General features: G+C 39.1%; 1 protein-coding gene across 1 annotated transcript; it reads left to right on the top strand.

Annotated features, from left to right (window-relative positions):
* The first annotated feature begins 11,184 nt into the window (after window positions 1-11,184).
* On the top strand, window positions 11,185-16,811 carry LOC124269059 (excitatory amino acid transporter 3-like). Its single transcript, XM_046704077.1, has 7 exons — window positions 11,185-11,305; window positions 11,978-12,179; window positions 12,899-13,086; window positions 13,278-13,404; window positions 14,372-14,605; window positions 16,145-16,279; window positions 16,646-16,811. Exons 1-7 carry the CDS (start codon window positions 11,185-11,187, stop codon window positions 16,809-16,811), a joined length of 1,173 nt encoding a protein of 390 aa, XP_046560033.1.
* Window positions 16,812-19,726: the final 2,915 nt, after the last annotated feature.

The raw sequence follows: 19,726 nt of genomic DNA, 5'->3' as shown, positions 1-19,726 counted from the left end.
TCTACCATAAAACCTCTTGAAGGCTTTACTGAGGCCTTGAATGTTGTAACCTTGATAAAACAACTTCTGGGCAAGAGTGGCAAGACGCAATTTGAAATCCTGATAAGAAAGCACGCTCGATTGTACCTCAAAACTTGTGAAATATAAACACCAAAGGCTGGAGCTGTTGAAATATTGCTTGACATGAAAGAGATTTTGACTATTGGAAAGTTGAAATCACAGCTTTGTGGAGAGTGTTTTTGTCACTCTGAATCTTTATGCATAGATCTAAATATGAAACAGTTAAGGCGGTCACACTTGTCCGGCGGGTAAATCAGTGGAAGGCAATTGTTATCTGATTTCAAATATTAAAATATTCTATTTAACACAAGATACCGTTATAATACAGTTAAAATACAGGTTGTAGCTTGTTACCAACTGAAGGTAGATCACCATACTAGGGATCATGGGGACTTACAGTACCTTTGCTACCTTGGCCCTAGCTGGATTTACACCACACGCTACCTTGCGCTGAGATATAGCCATTACTTAAAACAACGACCATAATACAACGATAATACACGTAAATTTACTTTGAAAGTTTTGGGGCATATCCTTTCAGGAGGACAATAAGTTTACAATACTTTAACTCCCTTTAAGGATACAGCCACTAACCATCTCGGTTGTTAATTTAAACCACCGATTATATAATATCATGTATCTATTTACAAAACATATCAATCAAAATTTGTGTCATAATTCAATTCCTTTGAAAAATCCAAGATTTAAAAGACGAACTTACGTTAAAACGATCTTTCATGGATGCTGTTATTAAAGACTGTTTTGAGATAGTTATTGATAGACCATTCAGTTTGACAATATCCGTTTGGAATCACTGTAATTTGTATGTTTGATTTAATATTGATAAAACATACTGATGCCAAGAAGTTATGTTTTCGGACGGTTCTTTTATAGCCTTGATACCGACGTAGAAGTTCGTATGCATCACTGAACGTTTATATGTGAAGGCCGTATCACGAACTTACAAAATGTGCTTAATTTCACAACACAAAACGACTTCTGTATGCATTATTTAACAGCTCAGTTCAGCAGTCAATATATAAACAAAATATGATGATATATTTGTAGTTAAGCCGTAGCTGACAGGGATGATTACTAAATTACCCTATTATCATTTAAAAAGGTCACCCCTTGTGTTTATTTATTTATTTGGCTTCACTGTAACCTTCGTTTAGCCCACTGGGTGACTCAAGGGACATGTCAACCACGATTTAGTCGATAACCTGTCTCTTTACGCCGATAACCTGAAGCATGGGTCATATCACTGGATTGTCTGGTCCAAATTCGATTATCTAATGGCGTTAAGCAGCAAACACAAATGTACACATTCAACAAACCGTTAAAATACAATAAACATTATGTAAATATGACAGGAGTGGATCACAATGAATACATTCGCTTGTACAACATCACGGATTTTGGTAGAGCAATGTGAACACTAACTGAACTGAACTTTATTTACACTCCCGATGCGTTCTGCGACATTAGATATACATGATTACATCATTATTATGTACAACCTATATATACTGAGGGAAACAAATAAGGGAACACCACTTCATGGCTGTGATCCTATATTTATTCTCTGATTTCCTCCCGCAGCGCTATTCAAAGCTAGTTATGAAAACTGGAAAATAATAAAGGAACACTTGAATTGTACTGTGTTCCTTTATTTGTTTCTGTCAGTATATGTTACATACATGTATGAATCACAAAATGGTAATAGATACATATCGTTGCAAGAAGTATGTCTGTACATGCATTTAAACAGTTAAAGGAACAATGTTACACGCAGACCCATCACTTACCTCATTTGCCTTTCTTGTCGTGCAAGAAGTTAACCAAGCGTTAACAAAGAGATTCTTATGTCTGGTCATGATGCCACTATTGCATACAGTATTAGCTTAAACAACCCAGGTGCAAGCTGTCACCTTAATCCAGTCAATCAAAACTAAAAATGTCCTATTTCCATCCCGACTTTAATTAACATTCATCCTTTTATGACTGATTTCATTATCTTCAATAGTATTCATGGATTACGTCATGCAGTAATGCATATCCTAGCATGTATCTAATATTATTTAAAACTGTGCATTTATTGTTCATGTCAATAACAAATGCCACTGATACAGGGGTAGCATATGTTCCAACCACTATCTATTCTTAACTGATTGATGACCAAGGGGGCATCAAAGTTTAACGTCGATTACGACATCAACCACTATCCATAGACCCTTAGTGCCATGGAATCTATGGTCCCCTGAAAATGTTTCTTTTCAACGCAGTGCCCAGAATCAAAATTAATGATTATAGTTTTAAGCACCGTCCAATATTATGTGTACTGCTACGGATGGCAAAATATGGTGAGATAAGTGAGGTGGTTTCCATTCTTCTCGATCCTTTCTGCCACAACTGAACTTGCAGTAAATGAAGGCGATTTACGATTATGTTATATACATATTGCCAGACTGGTCAGAAACACATAGTTTTCCCGACTATGACAATATCCGAACAGTACACCATTACAGTACATATAATCCCGACGCATTGATATTTGTCAGATAATATCAACTAGAGGTTTTGCTTTTGCTTCAATAGGATTGTTTTTGAGGGCAGTTTTTTTGTGGCTTTCAAATTAATAGTAACAAAACCCTTTCTATATACATGTGCGCGAGAAATCTTGGCTGAAACCCAGATTCTAAGGTATAAATCTGACTATATAATATCTGACTATATAACGACAGCCAGTCTCTAGTAAGTAGTTAACAGAAGCATAGCCATATGTGTAGGTATCAAATGCTCTTCAGTGCAAGCACCAAAACAGAGTGTTTCATCAAACTGGAACACAATACAAATTAGAACATTTCTACCAGATAGTAATCAAATTTTCGGTAATTGTGAAAATACCATGATCATGAGAAGACACAATACCATAGGTGTTTATGAAATCATAGAAGCTTGATGTAAACCGCCTTTAAAAATATGTACTGGGGGTAAAGGCCATAAAAATGATATTGAACTACTCCCCAATGATATAAGTAAAAGGTGGGGTTCAAAATAAATATCCTTTGAAGTAGGCTCATGTTGTCATTAACGGGACCGGGTGGTTAGGCTCACTGACTTGGTTGACACAGGTCATCGTATTCCAAATGCGCAGATCGATGTTCATGCTGCTGATCACTGTATTGTCTGGTCCAGATTCGATTATTTACAGACCGCCGCCACATAGCTGAAAAATTGCGACATCAACCAACCAACCAATCAATCAATCAGTGACACATACATTGTCGATATGGTAACGGTTTCCGAAACCTTTCAAACCCCCGGAACAGTATTCTCAAAAAATGTCCGAAACATATCATTTCGTTTTCTGTTCTTGTCTACAGGGTCCAGTTATGTCCCGCATATTACCTGTCTAAAACATTAACCAAAACCATATATACAAGCAATGAATATCTCTATATCACATTTTCACAGAAGGCATCCGAGACAAGTGCACGTAGATTACAAAATAACTCAAAGGCTACGCACTTTGGTTTGCAATCTAAAAAGAATCAAGTCCATTTCTTTCAAACAATTTGATATTTTATCTCTTTCGCTCGGATTGTCAGGCTCATACGATAGGGATCAATATAAGCTTCAAGGATATAACGATCGTATCGTTCCATTATTATCCATAGCAAACCCCCTCCCGCTATTTTACCCGAATAAACTCGAAATATAAGCAACCAGTAAAGCTGCCTCATCTGTTACACGTATAGATTTGTGTGCCTTCTTAAAGATTCACGGTGACACTTCACGGTTCACGCTTACAAATCACGGAATGACAAAGGGATGACTTCAACCATGTCAACTTCCCTTCCATGTCGATATACATGTGATTGTTTTTGGTTGTTAACTACGCACTCAGCAATATTTCAGCTGTATTCCAACGGTGTGTAAATAATCGAGTCTGGACCAGGCAATCCACAGCAAGAGCATCGATCTACGCAATCGGGATGACATGAGTCAACCAAGTCAGCTAGCCTGACACCCGATTCTGTTAGTCGCCTCCTACGACAAGCATTGGTAGCTGAAAACGAATTATAACCCGGATCTTCACGGGTCTTATGTTGATATATATTTTAGCAATTTCGCAATTAGTTTCGTGTCTACATTTGATAACTTTATGTACAGTCGATCAAGCTGATTCTATGAAGATTTCCAAGAGCGAAAGTGGTCTTTCCACTCGAAGACAGGTAGTCAGAAGGTAATAATACATGATATTTATGCATATGTATGTTTATGAAAAGTAAATTTTACCTTCTCTACGACGTGTTGTGGCCTTGATGAATGGATAGACCTGATGACTCAGCCTGACGAAGTGATTTGAAACAGGTGTATCGGTGAAGTGAAGTGGATATTGAAACCATATTGTATTTTAGTTCCCCAGACTGTAATGTGACGCGTGCGACTAGTAATGGAAACTCATTTCATTTCAAATTAGGTTTTCGGGGTTAACTGACTTGAAAACAAGGCTAAGTTTCGAAAAAAAGATCCTAAGACCATGCTCGCTGATGGAGACAGTATGTGAACACTAAAACTATACTTTGTACACTCCCGGAAGAATGTCACATGACTTTGACAGCATTTTCCAAATCGGGCTATCCTCTCTTGGTAGAATTTCAAGACCTCAGCTTGCTTGAGTGCGTACTTGTGTTTGTATATGTATTTTTTTTAAATGTATTGAGTGAGTGAGTGATTATGAGTGAGTTTAGTTTTACGCCGTACTCAGCAATATTCCAGCTATATGGCGGCGGTGTGTAAATAATTGAGCCTGGACCAGACAATCCAGGGATCAACAGCATGAGCATCGATCTGCGCAATTGGGATACGATGACATGTGTCAACCAAGTCAGCGAGCCTGACCACCTGATCTCGTTAGTCGCCTCTTACGACAAGCATGGGTTACAGAAGACACAATTCTTTAATAGATACAACCAATAAATAGATACAAGAACCAATATATATATATATATATATATATATATATATATATATATATATATATATATATATATGTATTTGCTATATATATATCGATTATTTACAGACCACCGCCATATAGCTGGAATATTGCTGAGTGCTCACTCACTCATGCTCTGGACAATTTGTCAAATGTGAAAAGAAATGTCAGCTGAAGTATACTCAGAAAGCGCTTCAGCTGTGCATCCCCCTTTGCTCATCTGTTTCCGAAAAGGAACGAAATGAGCAACAACAATGCAATCACATACCTTGCTATTTTCTCCTTCGTCTACAGGGCTGTTTGAAGTTTCCATTCACAAAAGACTCCTAAAGTTCGGCATGTCTCGTTTCTGCAGACAATATCCATTCAGATTTTGTTCCATTTGTGATCATGTTCCGTTTCCATCCTCACTTCAATTATAAACTGGTGTTTCCTGCATAAGGTATGTATTACATAATGCATTTGGTCTTGTATATAGATCTATGTCCATTTAGTATTCATGCTGGCTAATGTCCATCAAAGCATGTATACATTTATGTTTGTATCATTAAAAATGTTGCCAGTGGTAGTATTTAATGTTCCATTGGGGTATACCCGGTATCGGCGAATAAACAGTGCCTTGCAATTCGTGAAATGGTTAAGGGTTAGCTTCCACTAACATTTTTAGTGTCGATGTGCCTTAGATGTTATTAGGCGAAGATCAATAATTGAGAGGCGCTCATTTTGCTGTAACAATGTGTGTGGTGTTGACCACTAAACGCTATATATTGGATTGAAACGATTGAATTCATGGTAAACATGCATCGAGGAGGTGAAGTGATGTGAGGTGAGGTGAGGTGTGGTGAGGTGAGGTGAAATTGGATTTTACGTCGTGCTTGAGAATATTTCGCTTATATGACGACATGCATGCATGTGTATGTGTACGTGTATGTGCGGCTGCTTGCACTAGCCCAGACTGAAGCTGTTTTTTATAAAGTGCCAGCCCACTGAGATACCATGCCGCAGTGAAGCATGAATACCCCGCTCAGACACATTATACTGACTCCGAGCCAACCTGTCCTTGTTGTACCCATTAATGCCGAGCGCAAGGCGGGGAGCAACAAGTACCATATTTTAACGTCTTTTGGTATGACGCGGTCGGGGATCGAACCCGCGACCTTCCGCTCTCCGGGCGGACGCTCTAACCACTACACCACGGAGGCGGTCTCATGCATCGAGGAACACACAACAGACGAATCACTATAAAATAGTAAGCTCACCTAATTTTTTATTCATGCATAGTTTTAAGGTTAGATTAGTTAAATAATAGAGTTGCCAGTGTCACTACCATGGACATTGTCACTGTATACAGAGCCTACTATACATCGGTTGGCTACTTAGGAATAATTGTATTGTTGTGGAGTCAACTTGGTTTCAGCAAGTATGTACCTCATAGACGATACTCCTCCGGTGTTTGTCTCGTTCCATGGACTGATGGGTATTGGTATCTTTGACGTTGTGCTTCAACACTCTCAAGGTTGTCATGGATAAGAAGTTGGAAGATGCCTGTATCAACCTAAATTTGTATTGATAAAGCCGATCTGGAGTGACACCCTTAGCCAGGGAAATCTACCAATACCCCTTCATAAGGTCAAACTTGCTGACTTACTTATTCTTTCTGTGAGAAAAGAGTCAGCTATAGAAACAGCACCAACCCGTTTTATGTCTGAACACCGCCATCTGTAAACACAACTGGCTTTAGTGGGAGAGGTACGAGGTGAGGGGAGGTGAGGTTAAATGGGCTTTAACGTCGTACTTATAAGAATATTTCGCTCATATGACCACGTGCATGCGTGTGTATGAGTGGCTGCTTGTAGACTTAAGCTGGTTTTATAGTGCCAGCTCACTGAGATACCATGCCACAGTTAAACATGAATACCCCTCTCAGGCACATTATACTGACTCTGAACCGACCAGTCCTTGTTGTACCTACTGATGCCATGCGCCAGGCGGGGACCCACTTTAGTGGAAGAACACAAGGTTACACATGCATTGAACTTATTTGTTCAAGTCTGCGGCCGTGTTGGACTTTCTCATAGGGTTTTTTTCACAGGCATAGTGTCAGCTGCATCAACATCATGTCATCATCTAAATCTGTACAGCCAGATACATCCAGTACCAAGCACATGACGATGTACAAGGGATTGGCCAAAACGCTTAAAGGGTGAGTGAGTGAGTTTAGTCTTACTCAGCAATATTCCAGATATATGGCGGCGGCCTGTAAATAATGGAATCTGGACCAGACAATCCAGTGATCAAAAGCATGAACATCGATCTGCGCAATTGGGAACCGATGACATGTGTCTGAGCCTGACCCCCCGATCCCGTTAGTCGCCTCTTACGACAAGCATGGGTTACTGAAGATCATAATTCTAACCCGGACCTTCATAGGGTCCTTAAAGAACAGAACAGTACTTTCAATCGTCAGAATACACTTTCAGCTTGTCATGTTTTGTGATTTTTCAAATCACTCCTTGCAACTCGAAATGATGAAACGCATTTCTTACCTACTTTTAAGCCAGTGCCCCTTCAAGTATTTCATAGGTCCATGGTAAGTACGTCCACTCTCGAAGTGAGTTCTTCTGGGCAAACAACAACAATTTAATGCCTTTATCCTAATTCTTCCCTTTCCCCCAAAGATTTTTATTTGTTTGTTGTTTAACGTGGCACTCAGCAAATAATAAATAATCGAGTCTGGACCAGACAATCCAGTGATCAATATCGTGATCATCAATCTACACAATTGGGATACGATGACATGTGTAACCAAGTCAGCGAGCCTTACCACCCGATCCCGTTAGTCGCCTCTTTCAACCATGGGCTGCTAAAGACCAATTCTAACCAGGATCTTCATATATGTTTTCACAGAAGTAAGTCCTCCTCATATTCCTAAGAGTCTAAGGAAACCTCTCTTAAGTTCGTTAAGATGATATGAACTACAGCTATGTCTCAGGGATGCATAGCCTGTTGGAATTCATAGGACATGAAATTAGCTCCTGTTGTGACAAAATAGTTCTAAGCAAATCATATACCTTTACAAAAGTCTTCATGATAACCTTAACCTTTTAAACAAAAGTAGAGCCATATCTTTTCTTAGCAGATCAAAACTGTTGCCCAGAAGCTTCAGGAAGCAGTTCATGTGCCTTGAAAAATGCAGTCTTGGAAGTCTGATATTCCATCAGTAGATTCTCTTGATCCATGTATGAACGGCAGGGAAATGTTTGCCTGCTCATCCGTCACTGTCTATCATCCTTCAAGGCATTCCTTCCGGCAGAGTATATATATGATGATCACATCATCGAGGCCTTCTAATGACCCACGTGTTTCCGGCAAGGGAGACAACACCTGATAACTCTTTTAAGCCTGACCTATTCACTAAGGCCATCTATATGTTACTCACACCTGAGGAAAAATGCTCTCTAATGGACCATGTGTTACCACCAGTTTAGGAGGATTGTTCCTGCTAAAATGAAACAAATACTTTTGTTGATCTCGTAATTCTGTACAAGACTTGCTGTAACCAAAACTCATCACTTCTTTGGCAGGTTACAAAGCGGGATAACTACTAGCAAGCGGTATGTCAAGTTTGAAGGTATGTTACCAGCTTGTCATTTTTGCAAATTGTTCGAAGCGCAGAATGATCTGCATAAAGTATGAGCTACTTTTTGATGCACCTTGGGATTGACATACTTAGAGTATCAACAGCACTTCTGCCATATTCAGAAATATTATTTGGTCCCCAGGGTATAGTGTGGTTCATCACTTTAGCGAGAGAGGAATAATACAATTAGAAATATTATAATAATAATAGTTCATTTATAAAGCGCACATTTCCATGCACAATGCATGCTCAAAGCGCTGATGTCAGGATGAAAAGCCTTTTTGGAAAAGGTGGGTCTTTAGCGATGTTCGAAGGTTGAAAGTTCTGTCATTTCTCTCAAATGTTGAGGGAGATGATTCCATTCTGAGGCTGCAGCATAAGAGAAAGTTCTTTGACCAAATTTAACTGTTCTGACTTTAGGAATACACAGAAGATTATGTTTCTCGGAGCGGAGGGATCTTGTTGGTTTGTATGGAGAAAGGAGGTCGGGCAGATATTGAGGTGCACTTCCAGAGAGACATCTGAAGGCGAGAATGCAGAGTTTAAAAGTGATGCGCTGTGGAATGGGCAACCAGTGGAGGTCCTTCAACACAGGGGTGATGTGTGCTGAATTGGGTGAGAGAGTGACTATTCTTGCTGCTGTGTTCTGAACCCGTTCTAGTCTACCAATCTGGGATTTTGTTGCACCAGCAAAGAGGCTGTTGCAATATGCACATGCTTTGAGCGACAGTTGTTAGTTATCATGAATGTTAAATGCACAGATTTACATTCAAGACAACATTATATTTATACATATATCTATAATATCCTTTACGTAATACAAAAATAATGTGGAAGATAAAGAAAACAGTTATGAAATGGAGTAATGAATAATAACCGAGGTAGGGAACAGATTGGAACCGATAGCTTAGTTTTGAATAGCTATTGTCTGCAATAAGCAGGCGGTAAAAACGTGTTTGTTGATTCCCCTTGAAGTGGCATCAAAACATTACGAGTCTTGTTTGTAAATGCCTCGGGACTTCAAATATCCCTGTATGCCAAGGACACAAAAGCAAGGTATGTGACTTTCATCAGGTGATCACTGCGTTGTATTGTGCAACCTTGTGCGTGGGATGGTGGTGTGCATAGACGAATAATCAAATGTTTTGACAGAAATTCACATAGTTCTTTTCTGAGATTGCCAAGCTGAAAGCAATTTCTCAAATGCTTACGTTTTATTAATGCATGTAGTTCGGAGAATATAAAGGAAGTTCTTGTTTGATTGCATAAAAGGTAATATTTATTCTTTGCGACATTGAATTGGAGGTGTATGTCCGTGAACCTGCAATGGAGTCGTGAAGATCCGGGTTAGAATTGATCTTCAGTAACCCATGCGGCCTATGCGACTAACGGGATCGGGTGGTCAGGCACGCTGACTTGATTGACACATGTCATCGTGTCCGAATTGCGTAGACTGATGCTCATGCGGTTCATCACTGGATTGTCTGGTCCAGACTCTATTATTTACAGACCGCCGAAATGCTGCCTTAAACAACAAACAACAAGTTTTGTTGAAATTTGGACGTCAAGGAAATCGCCTTCTATATTTCGTGATGCTGTAATTGTCCCAACACTTAAACCTGGATCTGATCATACCGATTCAAATTGTCGACCAGTTCCATTAACACGCTTCAAACCCAAGGAACTCATGATAATCGGCTAGTTTGGTAGTTATTTGGACACTTAAAAACCAAATACCTAATAACAGATTACGATGTGATTTCCCTAAAACCATTTAGTAATTTAAGAATGATTTGTTAAAAATGCTACAGACCCGTGAAGATCCGGGTCAGAACTGATCTTCAGTAACCCATGCTTGCCTTAGAGGCGGCTAATGGGATCGGGTGGTCAGGATTGCTAGCTTCGTTGACACGTCATCGCATCCTAATTGCGTAGATTGATGCTTATGATGTTGCTCACTGAATTGTCTGGTCCAGATTCGATTATTTACATGCCGCCGTAATACAGCTGAAATATTGCTGAGTGCGGCGTTAAACAGCCAACCAACCAGCCATGATAAATCGTCCAACTTGGAAGGGGTCGACACAAAAAGGATAAACGACAACGTAGCGCTCCTTCATCATCAAATGAGTACGCTGTGGAACAATTACCATGACGAATATTAACAATCTGATACCAGAAGCTTAAAGAACAGATTTTGTCAAACAAGAACCGGAGGTAAACTGTTCAGTATTGCACCATTTGTGGGGCATGTCGTGTACTTGCAAATATTGCAAATATTCTTTCCCCAGGATAAAGACCAACATTAACTTTCAAATAGCGGTGCAATGTATGAAACCCATTTTTGACCTATTATAGATTGTTATTAAATTATTGTTTTCCGTTATTCACGTAGATGAAGGTCTTATCGTTCCTCCGTGGTAACATTCTTCTAATCATCACGGTCATCGCCGTAGTCGTGGGTGTGGTAGTTGGGGTAATGTGTCGACAGTTCACCCCGACGGAAGAAACCATCCGTCTTGTGAAATTTCCAGGGGAGTTGTTCCTGCGGATGCTCAGGCTGCTGATGTTACCTCTGGTAGTGGCCAGTATGATTACAGGTAGTATATACATGATATTCCCTGGTCGGATGTCTCGAAGTTCGGATAACTCGATATTTTTTCTTGGTCCCATGAGTATAGAGACAACGGTGCTCGACTGTATGTCTTCATACAGTGAATTTACTAACGGGAAAAAATAACTATGCTCCATATATATATACATAACGTAATCTTTCAATACATTATTCGTGTAAGTTTCAATGTAAAGTTGTGATTAATACTTTTCGAGGACATGAGTGAGTGAGTATGGATTTACGCTGTTTTTAGCAATATTCCAGCAATATTACGGCGCGGCACACCAGGAATGGGCTTCACACATTGTACGGTACCATGTGGGGAATCGAACCCAGGTCTTCGGCGTGACGAACCAACGCTTTAATCACTAGGCCACCCCACCGCCCCTTCAAGGACATGAGCATAAAGGATTGTGTGTGTTGGGCTCATGATATGCACACATGCGGTCTTTGATTAAGTTGTCGGTATCAGAATATAGGGCTGAGCTTGGTGTCATAACATCATAGGAATCCACAAAGACCATGCTCAGATAGGTGAAGAAGTTGCCTGCTACAAAGAGTCTTGTTTCCACATACTTTTAAAGAAACGACATATTATGTTTAAAATATAATCCATTAAATAGGACAGAAGATACAAAAGGTTTTGTTCATCTGTTAGGCCTGGGAAACATGAAGGGTGCTGGAAGGATTTGCTTGCTGGCTATGTTGTACTACATGGCCACTACTGTTATTGCGCTGCTGATAGCACTGGCGTTTGTATCCACCATCAAACCAGGCAGTAACTCTCGTATCATCACAAAAGACATTACCCAAGCAGAAGTAAGGACATCTGGCACGGACATGGTTTTGGATGTAATAAGGTATGTTGAAGAATTTCATTCCATTCATAAGGCCAGGCATTTTTTGTAGTTTTGGGTGATTGATTTTGTCAGAATTTTTTGGGGGGTAAGTAGAGAAAAGTTAGGATAAATGTTAACGTTGCAAAGTGTGCAGTGTTAGTTAATGTTGTCTTGTCAGGTTTGCTGTTGAACCTTATGTGTTCAGCGGAATGATATTCACATTTGAGAAACGTACATTTTGTACTCTCAAAACATAAAGTGAACAAAAATGTCCTAACAAACTGGAATTCAAACATTTTGTGTGTAAGGTATGGATGGACACAACATTCATACAGACACAACATTCATACAGACACAACAGAAATAATACTTGATAATCACAGTATACTTTAAAATGAAGTGCAGAACATGCTTTTGGTGTACAAAATCCGTAAACATCTTCGTGTATTCACTTTTATTTTGTATCACTGCTCCAAAGTTGGTATCGTGAAATAGATAGCATGTAAATTAGATATCATGTAGGAACGACCCAATTCATTAATTGTATCAATTTATGTTAAGCAGGTACTTCCTGTTAGCTTGTCTGGCAAATGGAAGATTGCATTACAAAAAGAAACTAATAAAGTAACATATTACACTTTCACTTAATTTGAACACAAACAACGCTCTATAATTACTACATTGTTCAATTATCAACAGTATTGTCATATAACAAAATAACATACTTACAAACATTGCAGAAACGTCTTCCCTGACAACATTATTGGAGCTGCCATTCAGCACACCAGAACCATAACGACCGGTGGAGATGAAACAGTAGAATTAACCAATACAAGTTTAAATGGAGATGATCCTGAATTAAACATCACAAGAAACAACCCGTTGGTGCTGAAGAAAACAGTTGTAATAGGCGGTGTTAATATTGTTGGTAAGTTCTTTATAATGTTTATCAGGGAACTAAACTTGACTTTGCATGTCACAGAGTGCCTCTTGAACAGATATTACCATTTGATAACGGTTTATTTAACACTTTTTTTAGCAGAGATTTTTTATCATGGGATCGATTTATGATTTTGGAAAGAGTTATGGAGCGTTCACATATTTGTATTCACGTTTCAGGTATATTGACATATTCTGCTGTCTTTGGTGTATTTCTCAGTAGAATGGGACCAAATGGATCTGTGGTACTACGGTTCTTCAATGCTATCAACACTATCACCCTGAATATGGTTCAACTAGCCATGTGGTGAGTTGAACACTTTAGAAAAAGGATTCTCACGATTTGGAAACAACTAGAGGTTGCGTTGATCTGTGGTTCAACATTATTGTGTAACAATACACATATGTATCATTGTTGCTGGCATATATTTTATACTTGTTACACACAAAATAATAATCCTCCATATATAGCAGGAACATGCAAGTATGTTGCGAAATAACTGGAGTTCAGGCGTCATTATAAGATTAGATTCAAACAAGTCAAATTAGGCTGGTTTGTCATATAGTCATATACCATGTTCTCAATATCGTACCTTCTGATGGCAATACACATCACGTTGTCAAACCCCGTATGGAACAGGTAATTAGTAGGTAATTACTTAGTATGTTTTTCGTAAAAAGTGACCCTTACGGACCGGATGGTCCATCATGTCCTAAACACCATATTACGTGTCCTGAACGTCATGCTCCATGTCTCCAACACCATATACCACGTCCTCTACGTCATATATCATGTCGGCAAAAGCGAACACCTTGCTTCAACGCAAAAGTAATGTAAGTCCCCATGGTCCCTGGTATGGTGATCTACCTTCAGTTTTTGGCGGTTTATAGCCCATTTTTATACTGTATTGTTTTCCCCCTATAATTAAAACGTTTTAGATTTAAGTACTAGTTTTACATACATATCTGTGATATTCTAGTTGTTTTACTGTCCTTCGTCGGCAGGTTTTTTATAATAAACAGATATTTCATTTCAATATCAAATGTTCTCGCCACGATATGGCTGAAATATTGCCGATGTGACGTTAAATATTAACTCACTCACTCACTCTCCTTGCTTCAACGCCATACACCTCGTCCTTCACACAACATGTGCTCTCAGTGCTATACATCACCTTCGCAACTCATGTTCCATGTCATCTATTTCACACACCATATTCGCAACACTTTACACCATGTTCACCTGGTTGTAATGTCTGCGTTGTGTTTCACAGGTTCTCCCCGCTCGGCATAATGTCCATGATTACAGGTGAGTTGTTGACTTCAGTCAGCCTGAGGGAGACAGGTGAAGTGTTGGCCCTCTACATCGTCACTGAATTAGCAGGGCTGGTCGTCCATTCCTTACTTGCTACGCCTTTACTGTATTTGGTTCTAACCAGGACTAATCCGTTTCGTGTTCTCGGGGCGGCTGGACAGGCTCTCATAACAGCCTTTGCAACATCGTCGAGGTAATTCAACCATACAGGATATGTCCATATTCAACAATATGCGTGGGTGCGTGCGTGCGAGTGTGGAATATGTGTAATGATATATTAAAACAAATTGTAAAACATATTGAATCAGATGTAAGCACAGGTCATGAAACAGTCGATTAAAGTGTTAAATGACAACTCATTCTGTTTCTAAGCTCCGCCACCCTGCCAGTGACAATGAGGTGTATGGAGAAGAAGTTGAAAATGTCCCACAGCATCACCAAGTTTGTCCTCCCTTTCGGGGCTACAGTCAATATGGATGGTGCGACAGTATATTATGTCTGTGCGCCTATATTTATCGCTCAGTACACTGGGATCAGCCTTTCGGTGACCAATATAATTATAATCAGGTACTAGTAGTCAGACTAGATTTATTTACTTCGTCTCTTGTCTGATACATGTTTCTTGCATGCCTATTGCACTGTACCTCAAATTGCCATCTATACCATACTAATTTCTTATGAAACTACATACTGCACTGCACATATTTGGGTTTTGTCATGTCAAGCTATATTATAGTAATACGATAGCCATATAATAGCGATACCAAAGCCATACCATAGCCACATCATGGTCATACCACAGCCATATCATGTTACAATTAGAATTATCACAGCAACACCATAGGCATACCATGTAGACCATATCCATATCGCACCAATGCTACATCCATACCTTAACCATACCTTAACTATAACACCGCCATACCATAGCCATACCATAACCACACCATAACCATACCTTAACTATAACACCGCCATACCATAGCCATACCATAGCCATACCATAACCATACCATGACCATACCATAACCATACCTTAACTATAACGTCGCCATACCATAGCCATACCACGACCATACCATAACCATACCTTAGCCATACCATGACCATACCAAAACCATACCATAACTATAACATCGCCATACCATAGTCATACCATGACCATACCATAACCATACCATAACTATAACATCGCCATACCATAGCCATACCATGACAATACCATTGCCATACCATGACCATACCATAACCATACCATAACTATAACATCGCCATACTACGCCATACCATGACAATACCATAACCATACCATCACCATACAATGACCATACAATAGTCATACCATAACTATAACATCGCCATATCATAATCATACCATCACCATACCATAACAATACCATAACTTTAACATCGCCATACCATAGTCATACCATGACCATACCATAACCTAACCATAACCATTCCACATCATGGCCATGTCACAGCAATACAATAGCCATACCACCTGAAGCCTGTATACTTGACAGAGTCATGTCACACATAATGTGCATCCATTGTGACAATAACAACATTTCCATGTTCATTTCACGCTTTACGTGTTCCTAATGTGTTAAATGTTTCTTCTTTATTTTGAAATCATTATCCTCTAAAAGCATATTAAATTTAAGGCATCCCAGTAATATAGAATAGCATTTGACACAAGGAAATTATGGCTCAGATTTGGTGGTTTCAGTTTCACGGCTATCCTGGGCAGTATCGGAGCAGCTGGGGTTCCAGGCACAAGCATCACTACTTTGCTGATGGTCCTGAACGCTACCGGACTACCAGACACGGGGATGTCTTTCCTGCTAACCATTAACTGGTTGACGTATGTCTATGCTTTGATTATGTCAGTTTAAACTTAGAGTCATTCGTTTAGTGTAAAGGAAGAAATAGCATTACATGAATTGGTCACTGAAAATTAATGACGACACCAGTTTTTCACAAAAAGGGTAAACATGTCTTGTCCTACCCATAGCACCCGCTATTCACAAATTTTGCCTAAAAATGCAAGTATTTTGCGCCTGATGCTGCAATGAGTACACACGCACACGCACACGCACACGCACACACACACATAAACTTTCAAACGGGTCATGGCCTTGGGTTGTATAATATCACGATAATGTGAGGTTTTGTATATACTTACTCCCTAACTAACGATTGTAGCTCAAAAAGCAGTTTGTGGTTTCAGGGAACGCATCCGGACTTCGGTGAACGTTGCTGGAGATTGTCTGGCAGTTGGCGTTGTCTCCCATTTCACCAAAGAAGTACTTGCGAAATCAAATGTCCAGTCACTAGAGGAGCAAGATGAAGATTCGGATGGGAGTATGATCGAGAATGAAACAGTATTCCTGTAGCCCAATGTCAAAATGTCCATTTCCATGTCCTATGGGTTGTGATAGCTCACTTCGTTTACAAAAAACGTAACGGTACTGGTGATGGTCAAATCACCCTAGGTATGTGCAGTAAAACATTCAGTCTTGAGCCTTTTTATATCAAATACAATATATATCAATATATAATTATCTATATTATGAGTTTGTGTAATTACTGAACTGTACTTTGCCTTAATTCTTAGGTACTTGTCATCTGAAGGTAAACAGTGAATCTTTGTAAATGTTAAAGGCACAATGTCACACCACACTTCTCTAAAAATACATTACTATCAGCCTTCGGGAAAGCTACCATATGTATATTTTATAAAAATTACTTATTCAGATTACAATGTTAAATTAAAATGTTCAAATTAATTAATGCAACGTTGCATTAAATCGACTCTCGTGCCATCTGCGGCCCCATATAGTTATGTCCCTTGGAGCGCTTTTTACGAATATCCTACGCACAACTTGTGATTGAATCCAGTTCGGCAAACACCGATAACACCGCATGCGACAGTTTTCTATGTACGGAGCAATTGTTTACATTCCAAATATTGCAAGTGTTATCTGTTTGGAAGCTGTTCGCCTTTAAGTTTTAATTATCAATTTTAGGCAAGGTGTAAGAGATAATAAATCTTTTAGTGCATCAATAGGCAGCTAAAGTGAGTACATATGCCCCCAATATATAAAATATAGGCACAATATTGTCGAAAATGTGTGACATTGTGCCTTTAAATAAAGTGGCACGCCTGACGAAAATGACAATACCCCACAAGGAGCTAACACTTGCTACAGTTGCATCATCTCTGTAGGTTATTTACTAAAGACTTCCAATAAACAATGGATGAAAGTTGATGAAGATGTTTGTCTGTGTTCAGATTAGTTCCAATATCAGGTCACACTTCCAAATCTTTGCAGCAAAAATATAACTTTTAGGTTTCTGAGCACAAAGGTCAACCCAACATCAAACAGATCCGGATAGTCAAACGTGACTGATGTATGCCACCGTGTCGGTGACCACGGGAGTCATATTTCAGCATCCTATCGGAGCTAAACATTGTTCTCTACTGCCGTGTTCTTTGAAGCAATGTCTGCGTATAATTCTTTTCAGCAACCATTTTTTATTCAGAAAAATAATTCAGTGAAGTCAGGGGTAGTCGACACCTTCTGGAGCCGGGGTCGTGATTAAAGCCTTCACTCGTCAAGTTGAAGTCCGGCTTCGATTGACCGCCAAATACAATGTCTGAAGCTCATTATAGTGACTTCCAGAGTGATCGTTATTGCTGAAGTATTACCAGAGGAGGCATGCAACCATACGCACTTACTCCGTCTTGAGGTCTGTGTCATCAACAGATAGCAACTGAAGCGATCGTAAAATGAAGAATGCGTGGACTTGTTTGATATTAACTGTTTACAAGGTTAACACATTTCATTGTTGCATCCCTTCGTGGTGTAAGGATTCGCTTCATTGGTTATGTTTCCATGACCTGCATCCCCTTGACGCAGATGGTTCTGTTCCGCTTGACGTATCCCACCTGGTACCCAACAGGTACCTATTTGTAAAGTGGTAAAATACATGATAAATGACCATAGTCTGCAGCAACGGTTGCTAAATTTAAATTGTCATCGATGTGATGCCATTAGACCAAGTAGACTTGTCAGTGCCATAAAAGTGTTCGTGGGTTCTCTACATTTCCTGAACAAACAACGTTATAGATAACTGTGAATTGCTTGTAATCATTACAGTAAACACGGCAAACAAAGACGACCTCCTAATATGCATGCTAAGCTGTAGTTAGCCGAACCTTTACATTAGATGCCCGCCGCCATATAGATGAAATATTGCTGAGTGCAGCTTTAAACAACAAAAAACAAAAAAAAACAACATTTAGAGGCTTACCACTCCACATGTGGGTTGTGTGTGGCATTACAATAATTGAACACGTTTAGGGGAAACCTTGTTAGCTTCACAGTGGGGCCACTTTTATTATGCTATTTCGGGATATGCCAAACATAAGCATCAAGAAAACAGAAAAGTAGAGAGAAAATATACCTCAGTTTAAACGTTTCATACCCTCGACTTTAAAAAATATACTGAACAAAAAGGGGTTTATGAACATTTTTAGGAATATTTTTTGTTGTGAAATTTGTGTACACCATTTCAGAAATTTATTCAAGTATTCTTGATCCTTTCCAATTTTGTTTGGTATATATGCAAATTTATGAGAAAATGTCACATAACCGAGAACTGATTGCAATCATCACCAGACTCGTGACCAACAAGGACGAGCTCATAACAAACATGCGGGGAACTATGTACGGTAACGCCAATCGACGTAGTTCGTTGCATTGCCATAAACACACAAATTTGGAAGAAACCTCGTTAGCTCCATATGAGTTGGGCCATTATTTGGTTTACGTATTAGCCAACGGTAAGCATAAGGAACATGTAATAAAACAATTATCAGCTGTAAATTACTGAAAACCACATCAAGAAATAAACTAATTAATAAAATATTATGAGCACGAATACATTAAACCCAGCCTGTATAAATAATGTTCAGGATCATGGCTTTCTTGAATCTCGACGTTGAATTATTACCTTTTTAAGTACTCATTTTCTTTGTTCCACCACCGTCTTTAGAATTCGGAAAAGAAAAAAATGTCAAACAAAAACGAACTACCTTGAAAACTAGAATACAATAATGTAAGTATTGTGATAAATAGGATGGAATCATTTTCAAAAACATCTTCCAAAAGACATTTCGAGAACAAATCGACGCTTTTCAAGTATCGAGCGCCGAGTGCAAATATAGGTGACTTTAATCGAACAAATTATTCCCAATTAAACTAAATAAAGAAAACGTTTGAAATTTCATTATCAAATTTTCACA

Source organism: Haliotis rubra, unplaced genomic scaffold (assembly GCF_003918875.1).
Source record: "Haliotis rubra isolate DU_JTF1 unplaced genomic scaffold, ASM391887v1 Scf101, whole genome shotgun sequence".
NCBI lineage: Eukaryota > Metazoa > Mollusca > Gastropoda > Lepetellida > Haliotidae > Haliotis > Haliotis rubra.
This window is presented reverse-complemented; position numbering and strand designations above follow the sequence as displayed.

Bases quoted from the DNA above. Each gene is read 5' to 3' on its own strand.
- LOC124269059 (XM_046704077.1), top strand. From the start codon at position 11,185: ATGTGTCGACAGTTCACCCCGACGGAAGAAACCATCCGTCTTGTGAAA. The intron at 13,405-14,371 runs GTGAGTTGAACA...TGTGTTTCACAG, and splicing joins ATGGTTCAACTAGCCATGTG to GTTCTCCCCGCTCGGCATAA. The intron at 14,606-16,144 runs GTAATTCAACCA...TGGTGGTTTCAG, and splicing joins GCCTTTGCAACATCGTCGAG to TTTCACGGCTATCCTGGGCA.